At 40.4% G+C, this 24,209-nt stretch overlaps 1 protein-coding gene across 1 annotated transcript in view; it reads right to left on the minus strand.

Moving 5' to 3' along the window:
• Nucleotides 1-242: 242 nt before the first annotated feature.
• The window catches only part of LOC121608659 (CUB and sushi domain-containing protein 1-like), a 299,157-nt gene continuing 275,190 nt past the window's right edge, over nucleotides 243-24,209 (minus strand). Inside the window, exons 62-73 of the mRNA XM_041939935.1 lie at nucleotides 23,817-24,002; nucleotides 17,295-17,468; nucleotides 17,118-17,184; nucleotides 16,426-16,532; nucleotides 13,779-13,852; nucleotides 12,810-12,921; nucleotides 12,221-12,400; nucleotides 10,732-10,893; nucleotides 9,181-9,293; nucleotides 5,983-6,070; nucleotides 5,554-5,680; nucleotides 243-438 (exon numbers count right to left, since the gene is read on the minus strand). Of these exons, the coding sequence (XP_041795869.1) occupies nucleotides 279-438; nucleotides 5,554-5,680; nucleotides 5,983-6,070; nucleotides 9,181-9,293; nucleotides 10,732-10,893; nucleotides 12,221-12,400; nucleotides 12,810-12,921; nucleotides 13,779-13,852; nucleotides 16,426-16,532; nucleotides 17,118-17,184; nucleotides 17,295-17,468; nucleotides 23,817-24,002 (1,550 nt within the window). The 3' untranslated portion in view covers nucleotides 243-278. The remainder of the gene's footprint in view (nucleotides 439-5,553; nucleotides 5,681-5,982; nucleotides 6,071-9,180; nucleotides 9,294-10,731; nucleotides 10,894-12,220; nucleotides 12,401-12,809; nucleotides 12,922-13,778; nucleotides 13,853-16,425; nucleotides 16,533-17,117; nucleotides 17,185-17,294; nucleotides 17,469-23,816; nucleotides 24,003-24,209) is intronic.

The raw sequence follows: 24,209 nt of genomic DNA on the forward strand, positions 1-24,209 counted from the left end.
TATTTGATGTCGCCATTGTCTACTCCCCTGTTTATTGGTTCCATCGCATTTCACTCTTTCAGACTACAGGGAGAGGTGATACCATTGTTCAGGTGGGAGGTGGAGCAGAGCTGCATTACTGTGCAGATTATGCTGACAGAGGACCAGCACAGACTGCTTACGGTGATGAGTCCAAATCACAAGTTGGTTCTTTCTTCTCTGTTTGGTGAAACCACACCGCAGACTGCAACAGGGAGGTTGGACTGAACCACTGTATATATAGTGGCAGGGTTGATGGACTATACCACCGTGCAGACTGTATTGAGTGTGGTATCGAACCGGACTGCTTTAGCTTCAGTAGGCTTCATGTTGGTGTCATACATTGGGTTTTCAAAGGATGCCTGGCCGTTGGAGCTCTCATGGCCGACATAGCCATTGAACTGGACCTTTGGACGCGTCCTGAAACACAAAATGAGAGGGAAATAGTGGCGTTCATGGCAGATATTTGGTTTCAGAAAGACATCTTTGCAAAACTGAATTTAAGAAAAACAAAACACAGTACAGCTACGAGCGTGCCAACCTCAGAAACACCACACAACAAGCAAACCACAAACCCACAGACATTCTAGGACAGTGAGATCAAATTAGCTGATGTCCTTGTTCAATATACAATGCGTATTAGCTGTCAACGAGGGTACAAAAATAACAAGGTTAGTCACTTTTATCTTGCACTGCCTTACCTGAATTGAATAATATTTTGAATTGGCATCTAAAATCATCACTGGTAGTGCTGAGTCCAGTAAGAATTAACACAAAGTTCTGTCGCTCTATGCAGCATTTAGCTGAATGGTTTGGTTTTCCAGCACATAGACTGCCTGGTTTATTTGACTTGTCCAGCAAAAACAGCAATGAGCAAAAGCAAAAGATGCAGATATATATATTTAGAAATTTTCTCTGAAACTAGTGAATCAAACCAAATGCAAAGATAATAGGAACAGGAAGTTTGACTTTTTCATTTGTGTGAAAAGTTGAACCAATTCAAAATAAGACGTTAAGGCAATGCATGTCCTATCCACTGATTCAAAAAGTGCCAAATGAAGGACAGCAGAATGTCCTCGCACTACTGCATATAAGAGAAACCTGTACACAAGTGTATGAGTATGGATTCATTTAATATAATTAAAAATTTAACTGAATACTGACTATATTTGTCTGATTTAGTTCTACATTCAATTTAAAAAATCAACATTTAATCAAGAAAGTAAAGTTGAAATAACCTTCTCTGTCCCTTCAGCTGTCTTGTTAGACATGTCGGTTGGTAGCTTTGCTCTTGAGATTAAAGGCGAAAACTTAGTAAGAGCAGGTTTCTGGTAGAAATCTACAAATTGCAGGGAAAATTATGGCAGGAGCAAGAACATGAACCATAACAACTGTCTGCTTCAGTGGTTCGGCTGCCCAGTGCCCATCTGCGGCTCTAATGTGAGTGTGTCTGCGTGCATGCAACCTGCCACCAGCGAATGGCACCCAATGGTATCAGTTCAAAAGAATATATTATTACTCAATTTGCCTGGATGAGGATTTTAAGAAATTTAGCGCAGGGGTTCAAACAGATACACGGTGAAATACAACCACCTCCTCCTAAATTGTCTGTTTGTCGCAGATTACATTTTTGGATAATCAGGTCCTATAATCCAGTTAGATATAATCACTTACTCCTGAACCCTGTGGAACTATTAGCAGGGAGGAGTGCTGCAGCTGAAGCGCTGTTTGACTCTGACCTCATTAAGAGTGTGTGTACGTGTGTGTGTGTGTGTGTGTGTGTGTGTGTGCGCGCGTGCCCGTGTGCGTGTGCACTGGTAGAAATCCAGCCCTGGGGAGCCACTAAGCCTACCCTACATGCTCAACCCATTACTTTACAAAACTGCACACACATCAACACACACCGCAGACCTCCGTGCATGGCAGTAGTTCAAATCGCTGCACTAGTTTCTAGTTGTGGCTGTAGGTGCAATAGTTTAATTTTATTGGTAGAATGAATAACAGCACACATAATTGCTTTGACAGTATTATAGATGCTGTGCAGACATGTGGGCCAAAGCGGGAGGGGACTGCACTGTACACACTCACACCTTGCTTTTAGTGTCTCATTCAAGCAGTTACATTGTTATGTGAAGAAATCATTCTTATTTCATCTTATTTCTGTTGGCTAGCCATTATGTTGGACTCAGCATTACATTAGGAAAGTTAACTTTACCACATATCTGCTGTTGAGTCAAGGTGAGAGTAATGAACGTTACAGGTCACGGATGGAAAAAAAAGCAACAGCATACAGAAATAGACATATTACTATTTCAATTAGACCAGTTTGTTGTCAGTACTGTATTTGTTCTCAATGACATCATGCTGACAGAGAGATGACAATGAGACTGAAGACAAAAAAATGCCCTCTGTCTAGCTTTAAATGACTGCTGTTTTGACACAGTATGGCTGCACTGCTTTTAAAAACGTGTTCTTTTTTTCCTGAGTACAAATGTCACCCCAATTACTTTCAGCAAATATGAGGCGTCTCCTTGTACCATTTCCCTCCGAATGAATATTCATTTTGGCTTTATTCTTATTTTCCAGTCATACAGGATAGAGTCAGACAAAGCACAGAATTCAGAAAATTAGAATTTCATATTTTGGTCAATTGTGCAGCCTTACTAAACAGCATGAAGAAAAAGCTAAAAAGTAAAAACAAGGGATGACAAGTTGGACGGAGGATGTGGCGGCGGGCGGAGGTCTGGTTGCTGTTTGAAACCAGGTGAATGACAGGTGCCAGTCTTACCTGCCGCCAGGCCCCCAGGTGTCTTTTGGTCTCTCATTGTCATCTGTGTCAGCAGACAATGTCCTGCATACAACCATCAGCTTTAATATACATCCACTAGCATTGCACACTGCTAACTGGCAGGCAGGCTGTGTAACAAAGTGTAATGTACATAACGGTAGCGTTAGTAGTCTTCTGGCCTCATCTGCTGCAGGTATATTACGACACATGTACAGTCAGTTTCTCAATGGCCCTGTTACCATGTTAGCATTCACAAAAGTTAGCATAGCAAAGAAAGACTAACAACAAAGTGTGTTTCTACCTGGGCACACAGTCTTTGTTTCCTCAATAACATCAATAGGACAGGACACTCTATGCTTCACATCAAACACTGTAGCATACTGCTACCATAACTGACAAGCCAACTGATCAGTGTGTAATAATGCCTACTGTCAGATGACTTTATAAAACTACGTGTGATGGAGTGCAGAAGTCAGAACACCCCTTAGATGTAGAATCTCACAATTCCTGACATTAATGATGACATTTTTACCCTCAATACGGTTCCACATTATCTGGCATCTTTAGGCATTGTAAGTCTTTCGTGAACTTTCAAGGAATAATAATTAGTATCCAAGGTCAATCAGATTTAACCTTCATGGTGCGCTTGGAGTTTTAAAGCTATAATTACATTTTAAAAAGTCTGTAAACCTGCCTGTCCTTCCAAAAAACTCCTGTCTCCTCCACTCAGTATATTTCTGTAGTGTTTTAGGAAGCGGGATGTCTCAAACAGCCACTTCCTCTATTCAGTTTGCAACAGAGCCCATTTGGTAACACTCATATTTATTTTTCATCTCCCATGCATCTAAAATCAATTTAGTACACAATTTCTAGTGTCTTTAAGGAAGATTTGTACTAGGTGAGATTATTGAGTGACACTTATGAACAATAATGTCACCCACAATGGCTTGCACTGTGTTTAGCCAAATGTGTTTTAAACTTTTTGTCATATAAATGTGATCTTCATGGGAGGTGTCCACCAAGTCAAGCAACGGCTCAAACAAAGCATTATTTTTAAAGACTTTATCATCCGCTGAACAACAAAAGGCAGATCATTTCGTTGTACTACAAGGAACTCGAGATGAAGTCTAACTGTACAGACATTGTCCTGTAAAAAATACTAATTATTATTCATAGGAATATGATCAAAGGGATTCTACTGTAATCTGAATTAAACTAGAAAAGTGACAACATCTGCCCTTGAAAGCTTATGTGAAGTGCTTCCTGCCTACTTGTCTCTGCTGCACCAGGGCTGCTCCTCCAGTCACCAAAAATAAGTAGTCGACAGCCATGCAGCCCTGCATTTATAGCCTCAAATTACAGAGGGTATGATTCTTTTAGGATTTTTTTTGTGGAAGGAAACGGCAAAAAGGATTATACTACTGTGCAAGACTGCAATATTGTTTTTAATTCTTTTAGAACAAATGTGCTGTTCACAGAAAAAATCCACCCTAAAACATGTTTACTTATTAAAAGCAGATATTTGTACATGTATTTTGCAGTGTGTACTCTTTTTGTTGTGTTGTGGTTTATTTTTCTTCTCCTCGAGGAAAACCAAGAAGCCACATAAACCCACCACTTCAAAATGCTCCAAGTGTAGCTACAAACTGATAGCAGAAAAAAAAAATTGCCATCTGAAACATAAATAATAAACTGCATCACTGCTCATAGGCAGTATCTCAGAATCACTCATAGGAATTGTGCTCGAAGTTTGACCTTTCCTTTCGAGTAGGACTTTTAGGAGTTATTTACCAAGTTTTGGACACGTACAAAAAGTAAAGGTAAAATGTAAGGTTTTCCTTTTAATTGATGCTTTAAGGTCTAAAGATGGCATCACATTTACAAGCCACTGTTATATATGCATTTCATCATTGCCAATTAAGTGTAAGTGACATGAAATTGCAAATTTTTTAGCGAATAGGGCATGACACCTCTGACAAAATTAATCTAGAGGCATTTAAATCCTTAACTTAGAAGTAATGTATTGTCTCTCAATGCAACTGCCACCTACTATAAGCTCCAACCAGCCAGAAGAGCTCTGCATCTCTTTCCTAATCCTGAAAACGTAGCACGACTTTCCGAAGTTAATGAAGCTGATAAACCGTTTTTACTCCAAAGGCTTAAAAGTAGCACAAAATATGTGTCACTGAAATGTTTTTGGACTGATGTCTTCCACTGAGAAGCTTGACAAAGTTCTGGTGCCAGCCCCTCAGAATGAGAGGTCCCACCTTTCTGCACTAACATTTATCAAAAGGCAGATAATAATGAATGCAACCCAAGTAAGTTAATGGGTGGGTGTTTCAAATGTACTGAATTAGTCTAAGCAATCAGGGAAGAGCAGTGCAGTGAAAAAGAAAATTAAACATTCAGAGAAATCCTCCAAATGTACTGAAAAAAGTGATATCTGCATAAGGAAACAATTCAAGGTGGATATTTTCTTCTGTTTATCCATCATGCACCAGATGGAGATCATGTGGTCATTGAGCTGCAGGTCATCTGCATGTTATAATTACAAAAAAGCATTTAGAGTTAACATTGTTTCGCTTTTACTTTACTATACATATTGCTTTTACATTACTTTTGACTGAGGGAGCCAAACGTACCTGCAGAGATAGCAGGCAAAGCCAGAAGACAAACACCTGTTTTGTATTCTACTCTGCTGGTTGTCTGCTTTTCTCTGACGGATTTACGTCAAGGACAGAGCTTACCTGTGCTTGTAGAGGTAGAAGGCAAATCCAGACAGGATGAGGGCAAAGAAAGGGACTAAGATGGCTGCTGCCACAGAGCTGCTGTTTGTGTAGGGGTTGGATGGGTCCATTGCCATGGTTACAGGGCCTGGGGATACAGACACACATAAACCCACACATGCATGAACACACACAACATGCAAATACCATTTTGTGAACGTGTCTTGATGCTTCTAGCGTTATTAGTCTGTACACTTGAGTTTTGCTTCTAGTTTATACTCAGCCCGAAATGAAATATATTTTGTGCCACAAAAACATTTCAATATTTCTTCAGTTGGACTGAATATTTGAGTCTTTCCACAATGTCCCACTTTCAGGATGACATGTTTCCTAGAGAGATAAAGGCCGTGTTGTTTGTTGCGGGTGCGCCGATGCTACAGGCCGACCTACCTTGCCTCGTCAGATGGAACTTGCCAAAGTCTTTACTGTGAATATGGCCCTGGTAGACAAAAGTCTTCTGGTCCGATTCTGCAGTGACCTGAAAAACAAAACATACAGTCCAGTATGAGCACAGACAGTGGGAGACACAGCATATCTTTTCACAGGCTTATGTGATGGAGGTTCAAAGTGCTGTAGAAACAAGTGCCAGTCTGACACAGAGCCGGTGCGGTGGATGGTCCTCAACTCTGTAGACCAAAACCCACAGCCGGAGGCTTCTAGTCAGATCTTTTTTTACTTCACTGTGAAACAGAGCAGAATTCTAATCATAGTGTCAGAAAGTGGCTTACAGCTCAAACATAGAATGTATGAGACAGGTGTGGTTATAGGGTGAAAATATCTTGAGCACAGACAGATGAATATGTAATTGCCTTCCTGTATAGCTGACTGCAGATGGATGACATTAAGGCGTCAGCTTAATGTTGTCATGCATGAGGATTACAGTAGAAGTAAGTGTTATATACGGTACCATACTTCTTAGCCAGCAAATATCCTTTGTGTATAAAATGTGTGTGTGTGTGTGTGTGTGTGTGTGTGTGTGTGTATATATATATATATATATATATTTATATATATATATATATACATATATATTTATATATATACTTTTTTTATAATCAAAACAGTCATTCAGTGTGCTGTTTGGTTGTATTTACACTGAGACTAAATGCTTTAATTTGGTAGACTCAATAAACAGTTCCTGTGTAGCCATCGTGTGGCCTCCCCTCATCAACAGTATCCTTCCACATCCTGTACTCTGGCCTCTCTCCTGTGCCACCTCCTTCTCTCCCCTCTCCACCAGCTCTCGCTCGCAGATTGAAGCGGCAATGTTTTACTCACGAATCGACAATCGAAATTTCATCTTCTTAGTGTAAAAAGATTGTTTTCAGGGACCACAATTTGGCCATTTTTAGCCTGACTCTTCTCCTCCCTCACTCTTTCTGTCATTGGCGACATGATAAATTGGCTGTCTAAGCATCTGCTTCCCTCCATCTTACATCCTTTTTGCCTCTGTCCCGCTTGCTTTTACAATCTCCCCACTCGGTTCCTCCGTCCCACCCGCTCTCCTCAAACAGGATCAGATTTTTAATCCATTCTCAGGTGTAGACATGATCTTCAGAAGTCCCAAGTTAAATATCACATGGAACTAAGTTAAAAAAGTCTACATGGGAAATAGAAACCCACAAAGCTGGCTTTCTACCTTTTGTTTTTTCTCTCTTTGTCTTTCTTTCTAGACACACTCAAAATTTAATATTCATATCAAATTTAATGTAGATCAGGCATGTAAAACTGATTCCATAAAGGGCTGTGTTGCTGCAGGTTTTCGTTCCAACCAAGGAGGAGCACACCTGGCTGGAATCAATTAATCAGCTGATCTCAGTCTTCAGCTGATAACTAAGTGATCCCCTGATGTTGATTGGTTGGCCTGGTGAGCTCCTCCTTGGTTGGAACAAAAACCTGCAGCCACATGGCCCATTATGGAATGAGTTTGACATGCCTGATGTAGATGATTGAAAGCGTTCGTAGTCTACAGAAAGAAATGTAATTTAGGCACATTTCAGAGAGAAATTATGAATACACAGAGCAAATGTGCAATAATTCAACAATATCCAAGCTCCAGATGTGTGGCTTTATGGTGAGTCACATGCTGGAGCTATTGATTGGCCAGGCCAGTAACATCCTGGAGCCTCTGCAGGATGCCTTGCAGCCTCACACTGAAAACAGGGCAGTGTCTGAAATCACTCCCTCATTGACTAATTCACCACGTATTACCCTGTACAATCAGACACTCAGTAGTTTACTCTATCGTGAACAATAAAGTCAGACTGATAAATCATCATCGATTTGTGTCATCACTGATAGGTGTAGTATTGCACAACAATAATTTTCAAATCTATAAAGTGCGATGCATTGCATTATGAAATTGTTAGCAGAAAGTAGTATACATGCCATGCCGACAACTTTTTTCATTCGACAGCTGGGATTCTTGATGATGATAAACACAGTGCACAAGAGTAAATAGAGTGTGATGTGCACCCATCCAAGAAATAGTTCCAGCATGTAACTCTCTGTAAACCCACAAACTGATGTTTTGTCACTTGTAAAAACAAGATATAACATCTTCATCAGTGAGGCAGTGCTGGCAGGAAGATTTTTTAATGTTTGGCCAAGCTAACTGTTTCCCTCTGTTTCCAGCCTTAATGCTAAGCTAAGCTAACCGTCTCCTGGCTGTAGCTTCATATAGAAAGTACAGAAATAAGAGCTGCATTGATGTTCTCATAAGAACAGCAAGAAAAACCCATATTCCTTTAAAATGCCCCTTCAGTCCAGTGGGTGAAGTCACAGATGCTACATGTCTATTTTCCTACAGTCTGTGAAGGGTAATATTAGACATAGCTGCTGGAGAAGCTTCCCTGCTGTGTCCACTGGGCAGAAATGATCACCCCAGATGATAGATGACAATTAGATATGACATGTATGAGATAAACCTCCATTCTTCATAATGGTAGACTTTGCAAATAGATATTATAGGATGTCTTCATTTTGTACCAAACTACAGTATTTTAACTTAACTTAACAGTTTGAATGACAGTAAACATTGTTGATAGACTGATAACAGGGAAAGGTGACAGCACTTTCATTTCAACCACATTGCTTGCCGAGTAATAAATGCATAGATATGTGTTGGGATTTCTGGATTCTGATGACTTCCAGCCACTTGAGCTAATGGTGGTAATTTTATGGAGTAATTTATTTCTTATGCCTTTGATATGGAAACAAAAGCTTCTCGGTAAACCACATCCTCCCTCCATTTGAAACGATGTTAATTAGACTCTATTGTATTTCAAAATCTGTTTTGCATAATGTGACTGAGGATTTGTCTGGAATTTCAATACACCTCTGTCGCAAAGCCCCGTCCAGCGTAGTGGGCGTGGGGTGAGTAATGTGGTGTGGACGGTACGACGTTAGCGTTGCAGAGCAGGGCACAGCAATAATTCAATATTGTCATTCATCAGCTTTAATGATGCGCTACTATCCTGTTTTTACAATCCTGTTGTCCAAAATTATTAATATTTATATTGTGACACTGACTTTGATTATTAGATGTGTAAAAACCTCTGTTTTGAAAAAAAAGGAAGTTTGTCTTACATATCCATCCACAGCCCAGTTGTCATTTTTAAACTTGCTGAGGTAATGCTCTGTCGGCCCCTTCACCTGGTAGACCTTCAGCAGCAGCTGGTTTTCCTCTGACTTGTAAGTACCTGGATGAATAGATGTATCGGGAGGAACAAAGAATGCGGTTAGTGTCTGAGCCTTGTATAAATAAATAAATAAAAAAGCCAGTCACTTAAAGTCTAATTTGTGTTGGCACTTGTCACGAAAAAAGAGAAAGACATTGCGGCAAAGCTACCATGGGAGGCCGACAAACACACAGACAGACAGACAGACAGGTTGACTGATAAACAGAGAAAAGGAGACACCTTGACATTTTGAATTATTATACTCGATTTCCTTCACCAAGCACCTGACACATTACTGGGGAGAAAAGTGACATTTACCCTTCAGCTACATGTCTCTACGTGGTTAACTATAGTGCCAACGCAGAAACTGTTGCCGTTCAATATGACAAGTCCATGTAAAAGAAACATTGCGCATTCAAAATGAAATAATTTCATACATTGAGAAGTCTTGTCTCTTTCACCTGCAGAAAATCTTTCATTACCCCGTGATCAAGATGAACTATTGATTGTGAAATGTCAAAACACACATGAGTGTCAGCGGGAGAGTCAGACAGTGTTTCTCAGTGGCTTAAACACTACTATTTGGGAGGTTTTCACTCAAGAGTGCAGCTTTAACTGTTTGGGAACCTGCCAGTCATGTAATATACCCTGTGTATCGCCAGCACATATGAATAAAAAATGCACCTGTGCAGTGAAGCACTGCTTTGGGAGGTTTTGTTGCTCAGGTAATAACGTGGCCCTTCAGACTGCTGTGGTGACCCTGCAGAAGCTCTGGTGTAGAGGGGCCCAGTTATACAACTTACCAGGCGGGTAATAATTCCCACCGGTGCCCCTGCGTGTTATATTATTTAACATATTAATGACCAGCTTCTCTTCTCTGTATGCTCTTCAGTTCTGGCTCAAAAACACTTCTCTCTGCTTTGCAGACTCTGAATGTTTATAAAAGTTTGAATGTAATCGGTGCAATATTAAAGGAGTCACACCAATTTCTACATAGATATCAGTGATTTTACTAATGAGTGTGAAAGAAAGCTGGATTTTTATAAACCTGCTGTGCATTTACACCTGCTGTAGTAATTCTGCTCGTGTAATTTACGCTGCATTGTAAGTCTGTAAATCTTTAACTTCTGCAATGATTGCTCTTTTCACCTCACTGAAAACAAAGGTGGTGTTTCGATGCTCCGTCGCAGTCAGACAGGTCCGGTGTGTTTTCATTTAGCTATCCTTTTAGTACCATATGACATAAAGCATTTCCCATCCATTCACTACATCTGCTTATCTTGTTCAGGGTCACTGGGGAAAGTATTTTCTATTGCATGTACATTTCAGGATTTCTAAGACATTTTGTATTTTGCTTTCAAGCCCTGAAAGCATTAAAATAACATGACAATAGGTCTTTTGTGAAGTTACTCAGGATAAAATGAATTACAGTGAGTCTTCTTAAGTGTTTTCTTTTTACCTGACAGTCTGATTGACACGCCGCTGGTCTCCAGTAATGTGACGTTAACTCTGCCGCTGGTAGCATTGAACCCAGTAACTGTAAATGTGGTGGCCTGTCTCTTCCCCAGATACTCATAAAAACCACTCCACTCGGAGTTTGGAGAGAACACATCCACAGGAACTGCAATGGAGACACAGAAACAAAAATGAGAAGAAACTTGAAGCTTGTTTGCTGCTAGTGCTGCTGCTAACAATATCACCAGTGGCTCCAAGCGTGAGCGGCAACATCAAGTCTTTTCCTGAGTTCAAAAGGTTCAAGTTGTCTTGTCATCCAACCTTTTCGACTTGTCAACTTCTCAGCCACAAGTTCACAAGTTAAAAGTGAGAAAGGGTCAGCGTAAGGATTACCCTTTGTGTCTGCCAAGAAACAATCATATCTTCCTCTGGTTCTCCAGTGGGTTAGTCTCTGTCTGCCTCAATCCAACACTTACAACTATGACTTATTCAAAACTCAGCAGCTTCACTATTCTTACGAGAACCGCACAACTTTGGTCTTTTTCTCTGCCATTAGTCTCTCTCCACCGGCTCCCTCCAAGTGCACATATTGATTATAAAATCCCACTCCAAACTTACAAGGTATTACACGGTATTGCATCTGAATGCTTTCACTGATTTATTTACTCCGCCTGAGCTTTTGTCCTATAAATCTGAACCAAGACTGCTCGTCCAGACAGGAGACCCTTGTAGTCAACAGTCACGACAACCTCCTTCCGCAATAGCCATTCCCCTCTGGGAAGTACTTTGTGACAATCCTGTTTACTGAAAAACAGCATGATGAAAAGTATTTTAGCTTCACAACAAAAACAAGCTGCCAAGGAACCGTGCAGGTACATATATAGTACACCAGTGCTTTGAGTACTCGGTCTAATGCATGTGTGTGTTTAGTGTGCATACCTCGAATCTTGTTCTTCTGGACATCTGACTCTCCTCTGCCTTTGGGATTGACTTTCACTCCAACTGAAACATAAAATAGCAATAAGTTCAGTTTAGCTCATTAAGCTTGCTGACAGTATATTTTGCATAGACAGGGTTGGAATTAGAGGAGAGATTTACAGTAATGTTTGACAGGACAAAGAAACTACGACAGAATGATAATGTAGACAATTCTAATCTAATTGACTATTATGGTGACGTTTGTCAATTATGGGGTTTCGCAGACAAAAAGGAACCAAAACATAAAGCATGTTTTCCCTGTCTGGTTATTAACCTGGTTATTTGGTTGTTGTTAATGAAACTAGTTAGGGCCATGAGTATGCGGTTAAAAAAAAACCTCACTTCAGCATTCACGGTATGCCTAAGGCTGATTTAAGAGAGCATAGCAATAGTATCAGGGTGATAATCTGTATTAATCTTAAACCATATGGGATTATGACACCCATGTTAGATTTTAGGATCAACATCAGCCCACTTTATTCAAGCAGTGCATCTTCAAGATAGGATCTGAATACCTTTGCAGAGCGGGGGTTTGCCCGACCATCTCCCATCACTTTTGCAGGTTCTGTGCTCTGATCCCCCAGCCAGATAGAAGCCGTCTTGACAGGTGTAGATCAGCGTATATCCCAAGGTAGGCAGGTCCATAGACCGAACATCCACATTACTGGGGGTCTCCGGCTGTCTGCATGAGTGGGCTGAGTGATGGGGAAGACAAAAAACAAAAACAGGGTTAATACTGACAATGTGCTCCTCTCCATAAATCCTAAATAAGTATTGAATGAAACACAACATAAACATCAACAAAACCAACTCAACAGTAACGACAAATCAGACAAACTGAATGAACACAGCACGATACAAGAGAAACAACTCGATTAATCCCACCAGGGGCAATTTGTTTGGAGCAGCTTGCTGTACACAAAAACAGTAACATGCAAACAAACAAATGATACAAGGAAGCTAAATGTGGAATGGAATCTATAAATAACATTGATGAATAAACTTGATAAACACCAGGTTTATTAAAAAACCCAGGAGGCGGGACACACTATGATAACAAATCATATTAGTACACGGCGTACTAACAGGCATAGTATTCCTTACCTATGCACTCAGGCTGAGTGCCACTCCAGGTTAGGTTTTCCAGGCACGTTCTAGTGGTAGAGCCGAGGATGTGGTAGTTCTTGCGGCACTTGAAGGAAATCTTACTGCCAACCTACATGATGTAAAAGCACAATAACAAGTCCTCTTTATCTGCTGTTAACCTCACAGCTTCTTAAGACCTGCCGCACTCGCTAGCATGCGGCAGCTGTCATTTAATTAAAAAGAAAATCTTATTGTTCAAATAAAAAAAAAAACACGTGGTAACTCACTGCTAGCTGTTTAGATCTAACAACAAACACCTGCTTTTATAATTTTATCTCGCAGTGGCTGTTAGTCCTGCATGATGTCGGCAATATCCCCTTCCTCTCTTTCCAGAGATGTCAGGAGAAGTACGTATGATACGTGAGCAATATCCAATTATACCAGCACAAATTGAGGGATTTGCATGTTTGCTCCAATTCCATTAAGGATTGTACGGCCAATATATTCCATCAACAGGTTCTTATCTGTGCTCAGACAGCCTGGTGCTTAAGACAAAAGAAAATATTGACTCTCTGTGTCATCTGTAAAGTCTAACCTTTGAAATCTGGGTGCCGCTTTTGACCTGCATGTAAAGTGTCTGATTGTTTTACCTACTGAGGAACTTAACAAACCTTAAGGGCCATTGTATCTCAGATGGAGCTTGATATTCATGCATTTAGTCATCCTGCTCACATTACTGCTACTCCTTTTGTACTTACCCCAGTGCACCCATGGATCAGCGATAGAATGCTGCTGCACTTTTACATACACTCATCTATTCGTCTTTTCAACGGCTCCTCAACTAGTTGAGATTTTAAGCATGGAACCTTAACCCACTCAACAGAACTTAATTTGATTTAACAACTTTTTTATTTTCAATGCATTAATTAATTAATATTAATGTTACCAAGTATGCAGAAGTATACAGTCAACTGATGTATTCCTCACCTGAAAGCCCTGAGCCGTGACTGGGATACCATAGGCTGGAGTTCCTGGGTCACGACAGTTGTTGAAGGCTGGGTCTAGACACACACACACAAACATTGAGCATTATGTGCTGTCACATTTTTAGAGTAATTCTCCAAGTCAAAGAAACGGTCTGATTTTTTACACATAGGCTTTCGGTGTTCTTCACACAGACTCCAGCCACAGTGCACTGTATCATCAACTTTGACAGACATGCAGTCGTATTGTATGATTTTTGCTTCTTCCAGATTAGCATAGTGTAGCTACTTGTTCATTCATGCAAAAGTATTCAGAGCCTCAGCAGCATCACAATGCATGAACACATACAATATGTTTTCTGAGAAATTCTGAGACAGTAACCTGTAGGTGCATGAATAAATAATATTTAAAAGCTGCACAAAACAACAAGTATTAGCACTGCAAAAATGCTGTACAGTCACTGAGTAGATGTTCTTTGTTGCTTTCCACCTCAGCTAGGGCTTCAAGTGCTTAAAATAACGTACAGGGAAAAGAGGCTAACATCATCCAGCAGCATACAGAAGCAATTCAGAACTGGTCAGGGCATAAGGGTACGACCATGGATACATTTTATAGTTGCATAGCAGATAATACAGATATTTATAGCGGAGGACATGACAGAAATTCTGTGATGGCAACACATTCGCTGCAAGGCTGCTTTCCACTTCATCTTTTGCACAATAATTCAGCTTTTTTTCCCTGTGATTTCTCCAAATTAAGCTCCATGCTTTAAGAGCAGTCACCGCAAGAACCTAAATTTCACTTCAAAACAATGATGCGCTGCTTTCCAAGATAAAATCTTTATAGAAACCAAATGTTGACATCAAAACTACACACTTCATCTATTGATTAGATAATATCTTCAGCTCTACCTGCACAGGAATACTAATGCGAAAATGTGTACAAGAGTAAGCTCCACAATCTTCTTTACCAATAATCTGATTTCACACAATTTTATTCGTAACTCGCTGATGAATGTTTTTCTTTGCAGTAAACAAAATGTCGGTTCCTCACAATTATAGAGAGAGTAATGTGTAATGTTTCAGACTTACATAAACATTCTGTCAGTACTGATTGTTTCTCAGATTCAGTATGCAGGTTTGTGCAATTCACGGGTGTGATGACAATGTTACTCATTATTTCCTTCAAAAGTAAACATAAGGCAGCTCTATGCTGTAAAAAAGGACTTAATTTCCATCATGTCAGTGAAAACAGAGTATGATTAAAGTCACATTACAGTGATCCACTCTTCTTGTTTATACTCTAGCTGTCTTTGATGCATTGTGCCTAAATGTTGTAAATGCCATATCATGACATTTATTGTATGGAACTGTCTGTCGCTCCAGGTTGTAGAAGCGCTCTGCATTGATTTTCCTAGACTGTAACTTTAGTGAATAATATATTTGTGACTTTCATGAGATGACTACAAAACAAAGCACAAAAACAGGTGCTGAGCCATCTCCTCTCACAGCCCCGGAGATAATGATAGACCCACTTTGATGTGCAGGCTGGAGCTGAACAATTTTAAGGTATCATACTGATTTATGGATTCAGAGTGGACATGCTACTGAACAGTAAACCTCCTGCTCACTCGACATACTCTGTGGCGGCAGTAGGCATCAACTGTTGTATTTAGTGGCACGAGGCAATGCACGAGCCACTCCCCTCTATAGCTCAAAGAGCTCAAAGTTGAAGTGGCCCCTAAATTTTTTTTCCAGAGCTGTAAATGCACCCACACATGATCTTTATGAAGTAACAAACTTTTACATACACATTTAGCCATTTAATATGTTATAAAGATAGTAACATACCATTTAAAGACTTTGGTCCTACTTAAGACAGGCTGTATCTAATGAAAATATTTTTTAGGTTCTGTCTCAACCAATAATGACATTTTTTTTCTTTTTTTTTTAAAAGTATCAAAAAGTATTGAAATACATGTTGGTATCATGACAACACTAGTAGATATTGATACATATACCACGGTTTGATAATCAATAATTTTATTGAAATATGCCACTACATCTGATTGGCTACAGACCCTGTTGAAAAAAATGCATTTGTGGCTCGAGACACGGCAGGGGAGTCTCTCCCATTAACTCCCATCCCAAGTATGTTTATTGTCCCTTGAAGTGACCTTCAATTATGTTTTAACTAGTTAAAACAAGGGAGAGATATCTTGAACTGAAATTGTGACTACTGAATGTTTAGTATAGATCAGTGTTTCTCAATCCTGGTCCTGGAGTACCACTGCCCTGCATGTGTTAGATGTTTCGGTGCTCCAACACACCTGATTCAAATGCTCAGCTCGTTACTGGGCTCTGCTGAGGCCTGATAACGAGCCATTCATTTGAATCAGGTGTGCTGGAGCAGGGATACATCTAAAACATGCAGGGCAGTGGTACTCCAGGACCAGGAGTGAGAAACAGTGGTATAGATAACACCAGCAGCCCCCTCGTGCAACTGTCAAAATTTCGGCAGCGCCGGAATTGTCTAGTTACTTTGTTACGCTCACTATGCTATAAAAAACATCCAGCTAATCATCATCATGGTATACTACATTTTGAAAACTGCCATATACACACTACTTGTTGTGGGAGTCTTTATTTACCTATACAGGCTGGTTGTTGGCCACTCCAAATCCCATCAGCTTGACAGACTCTGGAGACAGAGCCTACCAGCAAGTAGGGGGCATGGCAGTAGAACCTGACCTCTGACCTGCATGGGGAAACAAATATTTCATTACACACAAAAAAATTAACAAAAAGAAGTGATGGGCAATAATACAGCACGGCTTCTGTGTTTCCACTTGGTCATTCTAGCTGTGGTTTGATCCCTACTGGACAGGAGAGAGAGAGAAGTTTCTGCAGCTCTTTGTCTAACAATTTCACCTTTAGCCTCCATTGTTTTCTTGTTGTTGAACACAAACCAAAATCTATTTTGTCCTTGCAATGCGTCAAACTGACATCCAGACGTAGGAGGGAAAAAAAGGCCTAATCTATCGTCAGATACACCTTACTGAGTCAACATTTGGTAACCGTTTTGGAACAAACAACACTTCCCAAGATGGTTTTACAGTAAAGACAGACGACATCCATTACATTACAACACCTGTGTTGTGAAGCATGTGCAGCAGATTTTGAGTAATCAGGATCTTTATGCATCAATTTTAGTTTACCACAGCAAATGTGACAATCCCACTGAGTGAGGAAATGTCTGTTGGCATATAGTTATCAAAAGTCATTTTAATGAAGCTATTTGAAAAAGCTAAGCAGTCAGTAACAGCTACATCTAAACACTGACCGATAAGAAAAGACGTTCCCCTCTCTGAATCCTCCTCCAGGGGAGCCAGGATCTCCACACAGGACAGCTTCAATGAGACAACAAACACAGTTAGGACTTCGTGTCAACTGCGAACATTACAGGGAATCAATGATGTGTATCTTCTGAAGTTACTGAGCAGCAGGTCAGCCAACTTACGCAGACACTTTGGTACGTCTCCAGTCCACGTCCCATTCCCCTCACAGGTTAAAACAGCAGGAGTGGACAACTGGTAACCATGGAAACAACCATAGCTAACACTCGATCCCCATGAATGGTCGGTTCCTTCCACTTTCCCATGGAGCACTTGGGGAGGAGGTCCACACTGGATCACTGAAACACACACACACACACACACACGTTAAAGATCAGCTACAGTGCTGATGATATCGTATAACGTAAATCAACACAGCTCAAGGGACAATATGGTGGTTCACTGGTTTATACTGCTGGCTCACGAGCAGGAGGGCCCTGTGTTTGAATCTCTGTACTGGTTCTTCCCTGTGTGTGTGTGTGTGTGTGTGTGTTTGTGTGTATAACTTATATGTTCTCTCCATCAGGTGATCAGTTTCCCACTATCCAAATACAGCTGTTAGCTGAGACTGGATGTTTCTGTTGGTTCTGTCTTGCATTAGCTTCTACGGTATGTCGTATGCACTACACTGGATGAAAGCTCGAATCATTCACTCTTCATCATTCACCTGGAATGATGAACATTGCTCTTTTTTTACAATAGCTAGCAGTACCAGTGGTGGTAAGTAACTAAGTACATTTACTCAAGTATTTCACTTCAGTACAATTTTAAGGTACTTTTACTAAAAGTATATTCAAGTATTTTTTGACACTTCTAATCTATGTACAATGTATGATACAATATCATAGATTAAGATAAAACTGTATTGATCCCTGTGGGGAATTTCACAAGCTACCCAGCAGATAAAGTGTATAAAGTAGTTGAAAAACCTTTACTAGCTTAAACATTAAGGTGATACAGTACAAACATTAATACATCCATAATTACAAATGAAATGGACACATCTGCTTGATGACTGCTTTTAGCTTTGGTACTTAAGTATCTTGTGACGCTGATATTGTTGTACCTTTACTTACGTAAACATTTGAATCCTTGACTTTATTGAGTATTTCTAAACCGCTGCTTTCATGTACAAGATCTGAGCACTTCTTCCACCCCTGAGCAGTACAAAACAGATTACAGTTTATGAAATAATGTGCTGCCAGTGGCTAACACTGTAATAATGGGATATTTATACTTGATTTGATCTTTTGCTATCATCTGCAATTTTAAAGACAAATAAATCAGCACCAAATAACAATATGAGCTCTCAGGCTGTCAAAGTCACAAAGACAAAACAACAGATGAGACTTGTCCCTGGTGAATATGCAGCCCTAAGATGTGGAAGAACCAACAACTTAAACAATACCCCTCTGAAGACATAAACAAGAACAATGCAACATTTACCAAAGTGAGATACTTCAAATTCAGCATGCACCAGGCAAAATACAGCAAAATGCCACACAATGGTGACCAGTGAACCACACACTGTCCTCCCCCTGTCTCATCTCTGATGTATAGTAAAAAAGTGCTTATTATGAGGGATTCACAGTTGTATTTGACGAGACGGCTGCACACGGCTGACACGAAATCAAGTGAAAAGAAAGAACAGCAAAAGCAGCAGCCAGCCGTGATCACCATATGGGTATTTATTGTCTTGGAGCAGCAGATGACCTCGGTCACCACATTCAAGTTGCTTAACCAAAAGACAAGCCGTGGTCACCATATGGACCGGGAGTTTCAGGAAGGTCATTCTGGGTTTTGCATTGTCTGTGATGGCATTTTTGTTTCCACTCCGGTGACTGCCACTTAACTGTGGTATTGTTTTCCTCAAGCCTGCTAAACTACATGCATTACAAAATTATCCGCGACACAACTTTTCCATCAACCTCCTTCTCTTGAAATGCTGTCCTGCATTAGGGATTTTAGGAAGAAGCACATTTATGCTTGAGACTATGTGGGATTGCTATTTAGTTACTGCTAATGATCCACACAAAGCTACATTTACTTTGAAACTTGATTTCATAAGCACTAGTGTACATGATTTCAAATGGTCCAGTGGATCAAATCGATTAACTCCCATTAAAAAAGCATTTGTTATATATGGAGAGTGGAGTCTGTGATAAAATGACAGCCTGATGGTGTGACACCAGCCTCACAAGATTTTAAGAAACCCACCACGTGCAGTTAAGCTCGCACACACCTGCGTGTGTGTTCACACGCGAGTGCGCTGCGCGAGCGCAGACATCTGCGCGTATAACTTCATAACACCCCGATAAACATCTGTGTGTGCGCGCCCATGCGTGTGCGTGTGCCTAACTCCCTAAGATAATGATAACCATCTGCATGGTTTCAAACAACTAATAAAGTCAGTGTAATTCTCATCTAACCAGGAGACAGATGGTTTCATGCTCCATTCACTCTGCTATGATGATATAGAGTGCACACAAGCATACACGGGGAGAGACACACACACGCGCGCACACACACGCACGTGCAAACAACACATACAGGCTGTCTGTACAGTGGAGGCAGCAGTACGCACACACTGAAATGAACAGCAGAAAACATACAGATCAATTTATGGACAGAATGCAATGATTTAACAAATATTGCTTCAACAATCATACTAAATATATGAACATCCTCCTTCTCTCCATGTTTAACTGTATTTTCCTTTGCTCCTGCCCTCTCCCTCCAGCTCTTGATTTTATCTCCTCTCTGCCAATCCTTTTTCTTCTTTTCTGTCTTTTCCTGCTGCATTATTACCATTCTTTTGGATGCAGAATCAAAGAGCCATTAACAAAAAAATGTTGAACTACTAAAAAAAAACAACTTTTGTATGTAACATTGTGGTTTCTAAGCAACCGCGGGTGCTCACAGCAAGCTGATCACTTGACTAATTCTGGCTTTGTATGTCACCAGTGTCCTTAAGAAGCCTTGCATCTCCCCAAAGTCATCGTCCTAGACTTGAAAAAAAGTGTTCTTATTTCCCCATGTAATTGTTCTCCGCTCTGCAACGTGTTCTGCGTGACGTGAGTCCTGTTAAAAAAAAGTCCATACACCTGCACGCAAGGCTTTTCCAATCTCTTAAATCGTGCTGTTCATTATTTTTTGTCGTGTGGCTCCAGGAACAATAGCTGGTGGCTAGCCAACAGCTAATGGCGAGTCAAATTAATAATTGAATCAGTGTTTTCTAAAAACAGCTTTGTTGTTGGGGATCAAACTCTGGCTGTCTAAAAATAGAATAAAGCACTCTGTTGACGTTAGCAGTAAATATTCCAGAGCTATATTTCTGCAAGTCTCAGATGCCAAAAGAACACTTGTGTCTGTAATTGAAGGTTTCTGAACTCCTTTTATTCTCTCTGCTTTGTTAAGAATCGACTGTTGTTGGTTCCACATGAGTCTGGAAGAGAAACCCTCATCTCTGGCTGCTTACGCACCTCCGCTCTCCCCTTCGTCACTGCGATCATTGACTCCTCTCCCTTTCCCCAACCTTTCGTCTTTCCTCTCACGTCTCCACACTCCGCTCTTTCTTACACTCTGCTCCCCTGCCTCCTTTCTGTCTTCCCACTTTTTTCTTCAGTCTCTCCCGCCAGCCCTCCTTCTCTTCCTCCCTGCGCCCCTCTTCCTCGTCCGTCTTCTCCAACCCCTGTCCTCTTTTATCTCCTTCCATTGCTCCCTTGGTCTCACTTCTCACACCGTTGCTGCCTCTCCCTCCCTTCCCCATTGTCTTTCAGGCATATCTCTCTTGGCGCAATTCAGCCGGCCAACACATTTTATGGGCTAATCCCTTTTCTCACTGTGTGTTTACAGGTTTGGGGGCAGGTATTGATTTGCCTCTCTTTGTTTCTCCCATCACTTGCTTCCTCTCTCTCACTCGCTGCTCTGTCGCTTACTCCTTGTAGCCTCACTGATGGCTCATCACATTCTCCCTTTTTCCCGTTTCATTCACCCACTTGACTCTTTTTCCAACTCCCTCTTTCTTTCTTTTTTAATCTCAGCATTACTCTCTCTTTGTGCGTATTTTGGGCCACTACACCTCTTCATCTGTTTGATTCTTCCTCTCCCCCTCTCCCCCTCTCCTCCCTTCACTCCTTCTTTCTTTCTTTCCTTCCCTCCTTCCTCTATACCTCCTCCTCAAAGCTTCGCTTGCTCAATCTCACCCTCTTCCTCACTTGATTCATTTTCCCTGTCAAGCTACACTTTTGCAGTTTACAACTCCTTCATTCAATATGCTTCTGTGTGTGACTGTGTGAAAAAGCTGTTGTTCCAAAACAGGATCAAATGTGACTTGTGGATTGTTTGAAGTGGGAGAAAACTGAGGGGATGAAAACAGGGGAGCTGAACAGGAACACATGAACAGTAGAAGAAGAACCTAAACAAGAGGAGAAAAGTGAAGGAGGGCAATGAAGAAAAGACAGAGCAAGAACAAAGGGAAGACCAAAAGAAGATAACGGACTTGCAGCTTTTTCCTACTTGTATCTCTCCCTCTCTTTCCCATTCTTCCTCTTTCCTTCTAATTTTCTCTTTTCAATTTCCGGCCTCAGTCTCTTTCTCTATCACCTGCAGTATCTTTTACTTCTCTGTTTTCCCTCCCTCTGCATCTCTCTCTGGTTCCCTCTCAGTAGCCTCTCTGCCGGCTTTCTAAGTTTTTTCATCTCAGTTCAAAGCTTGTGCAACTGCAGGAGCCAGCAGGAGATTTTGGGAGAAGCGGCAGGGAGGATCTCAGGAAACATTCCCTTTTACTGTTGTTCAGTATCACAGTCTAAACTCTAAATACGAGCTGTTGTAAAACTGTGACTCATTTCATTTTAATGCATTCTTTTTTATTTTCCCCTTTGTGTTTGTGAAAAAGAGAGGGGTGTCAGGAAATAAACCCTAATTTAATGCTGGGTTATTGTAAGGAGCAATGTTAATCTTCCCTTGGCCTCTTTCTAATGTACTGTTAAAGTCACAATCTGTTATTTTAGTGGGGCAGCTCACATCAAAATACTATTGTTCTCATTTAAATTGTCACTTGTTTTTGTTGGGCTATTTTCTGCAACTGCACAGATCTACAACAATGAGTACCATTGTTTCTCTTCATCACTAAGTACCTTGTTATTAGAAGATTTCTGTTACATTGAGACTTGACACGTCTTCCAACTCCAGTTCTTCTTCTACATGGTTCTCAATTGTAGTGTAAAATCAACCAACAAAATGTTGGTTTATATACTTGAAAAAGCTTGGCTCCGGTTTATATCTAATAGGCAAACACAGAAAAGTATCAGTAAATGAAGGATAAAATTATGCTTAATAACTGTCACACCGCGGTGAGGTCTGTCTTGTCATGGGGTTTTTGTCTTGTCATTTCCTGTTTTATTTTGAAGGTCTAACTCTCCTCTCGTTTCAGAGCACTTGCCCTTCCTCATGTGTCCCGTGTGTCCGCCCTGATTTCCTATTGTCTCCACCTGTTCCTGATTTCCTTAGTCTGCGTCTCCCTTGTCTTGTGCCAGTGTGTCTTTGTCCGTCGGCGATTCACCTGAGCCTGTCTTCTCCCTTGCCCGTACCACAGCCACAGTAATTGTCCGTAAGCTCTTGATTCCTCTTCGTGAGTGTTTTTTGTTTGTAATTTTGATAACTTAGTGTTTGGTTTATTTTCTCTGTTTTCATCTTTGCCGAATTGTTTTCCTCTTGATAGAGCGATTTTCTGTTGTAGTAGTTTTGTTATTTAGTTTCCAGTTCCTCCATTATTCGGAGTGTATTTTGAGTTCAGTGTTTTCTTTACCTAGTCTCGTTTTGTCATTTCCATTTTCATAGCCGTTTGAGTTTTCCTCCTTCGGGAGTGTCTTTTGTTTCTAGTTTTCATAGCCATAGAGTTTCTTCGTTATTCCTCTGAGTGAGTGTTTTCTGTTCTTTGCTATTTTTCTTATTATAGATATTATTATTGATATAGCTATTTGCCTAGAATAATTTCATAGCCGGTTTGTTTAACACTTCGCGGATCGGCTCTTGAGTGTTACAATAAACTACTGTGTGAACTGATCTCTGCGTCTGAGTCCTCTTCTGAGTCCCAGCCTGACAATAACCAATTATTCATTAATGATGGGATGTCAATATCAGCTCACAACATTTCATTTGATGTCCATAATACAGGCTTGCCCACGCTGCTGCTTATTTGAATTTTTATAGCACAATACATGCTTTAGTTTGAAGTTTTCTGGGCTTTTAACATTTTTGAGTCATATTTTGTTTATTTAGTATTTACTTTTGTCATTAAAACTAACTTAATTAGTCTCAAAAATTAGCATGATGTTTGCTTTTAGTAAGTTTATTTTTAATTGTAAAGTGTCTCTCTGTACATAATTTGGTCAAAATTCTTTAATAACCAAATAACTAAGAATCTTGTTGAAAAACTCACTATGACAAATTGCTTTCTCTTTTCTTCTGTTTATGTTTTTCTGTTTTTTAATGTGTATTTTATTTTTGATGAGTATATCTGCCTTGTTTTGTTGTCAGTGTTTGAAAAAGAGAATGTAATTAAATATCATTCATTAAATTAAGCAACTCAAGGGATGCTTATGTTAAGTGTGTTTGTTATTATTCAGGCTGTCAGCTCTTCTTACCTTTACAGCTGGGTTTGGTTTGGTTCCAGGTTCCATCTTTAGTGCACCGCAGAATGCTGTATCCGGCTCCAGGTGGTTCCATCAGGTGACCAGGGTTACAGCGGTAGGTCACTGTGTGGTTGTAGGTAAACTCCCTTCCTAGATAGATCCCATTGGCTACTGGCCCAGGGTCTCCGCAACTGATCACTGAAGGAGGTGAGAGAATATTTACAAGTCATGAATACAGTTTGTGGAGTGTATATATATATATATATATATATCTGTCTGTCAGTGTTGTTCCAGCAATCCAGCAGTAGTGTAGTAGAGCACTAGGGCAGTAACATTTTTGGACACATAAATCTTATCCAATCTTTTAACTACAGCACACTGTGCTTTCTAACAGTCTGATGTTTT

The sequence above is a fragment of the Chelmon rostratus genome, chromosome 1 (genome assembly GCF_017976325.1).
Source record: "Chelmon rostratus isolate fCheRos1 chromosome 1, fCheRos1.pri, whole genome shotgun sequence".
Taxonomy (NCBI): Eukaryota; Metazoa; Chordata; class Actinopteri; order Chaetodontiformes; family Chaetodontidae; genus Chelmon; species Chelmon rostratus.